This window comes from Mizuhopecten yessoensis, unplaced genomic scaffold (genome assembly GCF_002113885.1).
Source record: "Mizuhopecten yessoensis strain PY_sf001 unplaced genomic scaffold, ASM211388v2 scaffold8015, whole genome shotgun sequence".
In the NCBI taxonomy this organism is placed as follows: domain Eukaryota; kingdom Metazoa; phylum Mollusca; class Bivalvia; order Pectinida; family Pectinidae; genus Mizuhopecten; species Mizuhopecten yessoensis.
Window position 1 is genome coordinate 24,011 of NW_018407336.1, and position 6,148 is coordinate 30,158.

A 6,148-nucleotide genomic window follows, 5' to 3' on the forward strand; every position below is an offset into this window, starting at 1 on the left:
CTAGGTCAATGTCTAGGTCAATGTCTAGGTCAATGTCTAGGTCAATGTCTAGGTCAATGTCTAGGTCAATGTCTAGGTCAATGTCTAGGTCAATGTCTAGGTCAATGTCTAGGTCAATGTCTAGGTCAATGTCTAGGTCAATGTCTAGGTCAATGTCTAGGTCAATGTCTAGGTCAATGTCTAGGTCAATGTCTAGGTCAATGTCTAGGTCAATGTCTAGGTCAATGTCTAGGTCAATGTCTAGGTCAATGTCTAAGTCAATGTCTAGGTCAATGTCTAGGTCAATGTCTAGGTCAATGTCTAGGTCAATGTCTAGGTCAATGTCTAAGTCAATGTCTAGGTCAATGTCTAGGTCAATGTCTAGGTCAATGTCTAGGTCAATGTCTAGGTCAATGTCTAGGTCAATGTCTAGGTCAATGTCTAGGTCAATGTCTAGGTCAATGTCTAAGTCAATGTCTAAGTCAATGTCTAAGTCAATGTCTAGGTCAATGTCTAGGTCAATGTCTAAGTCAATATCTAAATCAATGTCTAGGTCAATGTCTAAGTCAATGTCTAGGTCAATGTCTAAGTCAATGTCTAAGTCAATGTCTAGGTCAATGTCTAGGTCAATGTCTAAGTCAATATCTAAATCAATGTCTAGGTCAATGTCTAAGTCAATGTCTAGGTCAATGTCTAAGTCAATGTCTAAGTCAATGTCTAGGTCAATGTCTAGGTCAATGTCTAAGTCAATGTCTAGGTCAATGTCTAAGTCAATGTCTAAGTCAATATCTAAATCAATGTCGAGGTCAATGTCTAAGTCAATGTCTAGGTCAATGTCTAAGTTAATGTCTAAGTCAATGTCTAGGTCAAGCTACCACCAACCAGACACAACTTAACAGGGCAATGTCTAGGTCAAGCTACCACCAAGCAGGCACAACTTAACATGGCAATGTCTAGGTCAAGCTACCACCAACCAGACACAACTTCACAGGGCAATGTCTAGGTTAATGTCTAGGTCAATGTCTAGGTCAAGCTACCACCAACCAGACAATGTCTAGGTCAATGTCTAGGTCAATGTCTAGGTCAAGCTACCACCAACCAGGCACAACTTCACAGGGCAATGTCTAGGTCAAGTTACCACCAACCAGACACAACTTCACAGGGCAATGTCTAGGTCAAGATACCACCAACTAGACACAACTTTACAGGGCAATGTCTAGGTCAGGCTACCACAAACCAGACACAACATCACAGGGCAATGTATATGTCAAGCTACCACCAACTAAACACAACTTCACAGGGCAATGGTTAGGTCAAGATCCCACCAACCAGACACAACTTCACAGGGCAATGTCTAGGTCAAGATACCACCAACCAGACACAACTTCACAGGGCAATGTCTAGGTCAATGTCTAGGGCAATGTCAAGCAACAAAGAAGTAATCCCAGAAGCTCACTTAAAACGCAAAAATATTAATATATCCCCTGTGAATATTATTCTTTGGAGCATTCCTACAACTGAGTGAATTTCACCAAAAATTATCTAACTGTAGAAATATTTTGATTTACGAAAACGAGTTATATACAAGACATAAAAAAGCTATGAGACTGAATAAAAATTTTAAAAAATCATTAAGCATTGACATCAGTTTTACCAAACTCCCCTGGCAATGTGATTACAGACATTTAAAAAACCCATTAGTACACGAATATGCATCCTCCCCTGCATCTCGTTAACCCAAAATCCTGTGTCTTAGAGGATTTATCGGATAATGTACCAGTATAGCGGGTATCTATTAAAGTATTGAATCATATTATAACAGAATAATTCCCCATGGACCCCGAGGCTCTTGTATCAGTTGCGAAGACTATTGTATTCTGACACAAAACTAACATCATGGGAATATCACATAGGCGGCACATCCTGTGAGGAATGCATTAGAAATGGGCCACAATCAAATAAGAGAATCTGGTCAGAATCACTTCCAGACCTTGTTCATGATATAATGAATCTCATACACTATATGTAAGAGCAGTACCGGTTGATAAATAAAGCTGCTAGCGTTTACCCATCTTCTGGCAGTGCTAAATATACCCTCTGCCGACTATCCACCGACACTACGATCTGAAGGTGTTCGGAGTGCCGCTATTCGTCAGCTCTCGTCGATTTCGACTTGGTGTGTAGAGGCTGAGAAGGTCCAGCTCACATTCCCGTCCGGTCGGGTCTCTATAGCAGTTGCTTCACCTAGCCAGGTTAGTATCACTCTTAGATGCAAAAACATGTCGCCAGAGAAATATCCGTCCCACACAACGTACCAACATCCCCTACCCCGGGGTCGTACGGCAAGGCGATTGAATGTCGCACGCGCATTTGTCAGAGATGTAATGATATTTTGTCCCACAGAATCATCCATGAAGTCTGACTGTCATCGGCGATTTATTACCAGATACGATCTATTTCATGGCTCCTTGGTACTAACCCTTCTATCCCCTTCATACATCACGGCCCACTGGTACTAACCCTCCTATCCCAACTGTACACATACAGATACTCATTATCCTGTTAAATTAACAATAATAACTCTACTAATAACAGTATATATTGTGTCTGATTGTTTGAAGCTTGTTTTATTGTTGATATCTAGATATGTTTAAATGACGTGCGTATCATTCCACATAATTGTACAAAATTGTTGTACATATTTCTCCTAATGTGTTTTTATTGCATTCTTTGGTGTTCTTTGTTTACCATACATCAGGAATTAATATGGACTTTTATTCTGTAAACATTAAACGTAAATTACCTGTGTATGCACGTGTGTAGTTTCGGTGTGACTAATAATTTTAGAGAAAGCATTTTACAGAGAAAGCATACAAACTTCCAGCTGAGCTAAATTGGGCGCCGTCAGATGGGGTAAGAGATACAGTGTCAGGAGTTTCTACCAACTAAACATTGTAACACTGCCGCTTACTTGGCACATACGGTGTGGTGCGTATAGGTAAAACTTATATATATCTCTAGTACAATCGTCTGTTTGAAGGTTGTTGCAGTAGGTAACATAGAGATGTGTTTCCCTGCAACTTGTAGGCATAGGTAGAATTCCATTATTTCTGCATCCCTAACGGTCCTCGCGTGTGTGCCTCGCTCTACAATAATCTGATCCCCTGTGTAAGTGACGTTTCTCTTTTTTTTTTTTTTTTTAAAGGATGGCTATTAGGAACTGACCGACCATTGAAGATGCGGGTGAAGCTGTTTCGGGATTCGTTCGATACCCCCTGGGGTTTCCGCTTGCAGGGCGGAAGGGACCTGAACCAGCCCCTTGTAGTACAGAGGGTAAGTGTGCGGCGAGTGTATGTATATGTTTGCGGCTTGTGATCAAGCGCTTCGCCTTATATAGTCTACACGTGCGGCCGCGTGCGTGATCCTCGGTAGTTAGGAAGTAACTGACGAAATGTGTTTGGGTGATTGTCAATTATCATTTACCATGCTAAAATAAGTGTCAGACATTTCCCAGCCTCATTCCCACCTTCCGGGTCCATCTTTTCCGCCATCTTCCGGTAGGGTAAGTAAGAATTTATCCATGCAAAACTCACATGTGTTATTTTTAGAACTATTTATAACTTTTACCACTGCAAACTTGACCTTTTCAAGCATTTCAATGTCAGGTTTGTTAAAGACAACTTTACGCGTATATTAGGTTGAAGTGTCTAGAACGGAAACAGTAAGCTGTTCTAAATTAGTTGGTGATTTGTTATGGAGTTGTTCAAACTTAGCAGGCGATAACATCGACGTCCTATAGGTATGGAATGCCGTGATTGGGTCGCGTGCCAAAGACGTGAATCGTTACCGGATATGCGACTGGATTAAAAAAACTGACTCGCAGTGAATTTAAAATGTTGATTTGTGACTGAAATTAAGATTAATTTTTACATTGCAATATTTTACTGGATCACTTCATTTTGTACACAAACTACTGATAAAGATTCAAGTTTAAACAAGTAGATCACTTGCTTCTTCTTTTCTTTTGTATCAATTAACAAAACATCTGATGGGTGCTCTTTAGATCAAACGCACATGTTTCATGTTTAGCTTCAAATGGTCTCGGGATCTTCCTGTTTAGCAGACTCGGGGATACTACCTATTTGATTGGTTTGAAGGTTTATATTCTTGTTTCAAAAAGAGTTGAGCTTCAATGTAGTATTACGGAGTTGGTTTTTGATGGCTCAACGTTAATATTAGCTGAAAGGTAGATGCAATATACCTGCCGTTTCGGCCTTCTCAGTGTATAAGAACATCTGTATGCCATTCTAGCCCATCAGGAGGAACACCCCCCATTGGATGGGGGTGTACCTGGCATAATACGGCGGTACGGCTGTCATCTATAAATATAGGTTCACGTGATAGGGAAGCAATACCAATCTTCAATAAACAAAACCAAGATGTTTCACATTTGTGTAGAAATTATCTTACGCTTGATTTGTTTGAAGTGATGGTAAAATATGTCCAATTATGCTTTCCGTAGAAGTCGAAAATGCTTTAGATATGTTTGTATGTTGTTTTATGCTGACTTTTATGAAATTGCTGGGCAATATGGTGCAGGTCGAGTAAGACCTCTGATTGTTATCATGGGCATTGCAGAACATCTCCCCGCCATAATGCTAATGGTTGCACGTGGCCATGAGTAAGTTGGTTCGGAATTTTCAGAAAAGGTGCCAGACACATATGACAATAGGTCAGCCACATCCCGAATTCCCCCCTTCTGTGACTCGGTATGTCATTAGTATTACGGATTTGTGATGTAGTTGAAACTCATGATATTTTATAGAAACGCTTTAAAGCGCTTTGGTAACAAATAAATCATATTATTAGAATTTCCAAATCAAATAGGCTTTCAATATTTTGTTATCAAATTATTACATAAGAATTGTCTTATATGTCATAATCATAGGCAGGTGATTTATAAAACACACTGTGTCAGTGATTTACAAAACACACTGTGTCAATGATTTACAATACACACTGTCATTGATTCATACAACACACTGTGTCAGTGAGTTATACAACACACTGTGTCAGCGATTTATACAACGCACTGTGTCAGTGATTTACAAAACACACTGTGTCAGTGATTTACAAAACACACTGTCATTGATTCATGCAACACACTGTGTCAGTGAATTATACAACACACTGTGTCAGTGATTTACAAAACACACTGTGTCAGTGATTTATACAACACACTGTGTCAGTGATTTATACAACACACTGTGTCAGTGATTTACAAAACACACTGTGTCAGTGATTTACAAAACACACTGTGTCAGTGATTTACAAAACACACTGTGTCAGTGATTTATACAACACACTGTGTCAGTGATTTATACAACACACTGTGTCAGTGATTTACAAAACACACTGTGTCAGTGATTTACAAAACACACTGTGTCAGTGATTTACAAAACACACTGTGTCAGTGATTTATACAACACACTGTGTCAGTGATTTATACAACACACTGTGTCAGTGATTTATACAACACAATGTGTCAGTGATTTACAAAACACACTGTGTCAGTGATTTACAAAACACACTGTGTCAGTGATTTATACAACACACTGTGTCAGTGAATTATACAACACACTGTGTCAGTGATTTACAAAACACACTGTCAGTGATTTATACAACACACTGTGTCAGTGATTTACAAAACACACTGTCATTGATTCATACAACACACCGTGTCATTGATTCATACAACACACTGAGCGTGATTTATACAACACACTGTGTCAGTGAGTTATACAACACACTGTGTCAGTGATTTATACAACACACTGTCAGTGATTTATACAACACACTGTGTCATTGATTCATGCAACACACTATGTCATTGATTTATACAACACACTGTCAGTGATTTATACAACACACTGTGTCAGTGAGTTATACAACACACTGTGTCATTGATTCATACAACACACTGTGTCGGTGATTTATACAACACACTGTGTCAGTGAGTTATACAACACACTGTGTCAGTGAGTTATACAACACACTGTGTCAGTGAGTTATACAACACACTGTGTCAGTGAGTTATACACCACAGCGTGTCATTGATTCACACAACACACTGTGTCAGTGAGTTATACAACACACTGTGTCAGTGATT

The 6,148-nt window shown here is 39.4% G+C and overlaps 1 protein-coding gene across 5 annotated transcripts in view; it reads left to right on the top strand.

Moving 5' to 3' along the window:
* Positions 1–2,036: 2,036 nt before the first annotated feature.
* Positions 2,037–6,148, top strand: part of LOC110454680 (extensin-1-like) — a 43,479-nt gene continuing 39,367 nt past the window's right edge. Inside the window, exons 1-2 of one of the 5 annotated variants that reach the window (XM_021504321.1) lie at positions 2,037–2,231; positions 3,185–3,312. In XM_021504321.1, coding sequence (XP_021359996.1) covers positions 3,217–3,312 — 96 coding nt within the window. In that variant the 5' untranslated portion in view covers positions 2,037–2,231; positions 3,185–3,216. The other 4 variants (XM_021504326.1, XM_021504323.1, XM_021504324.1 and 1 more) reach the window with 4 other exon arrangements.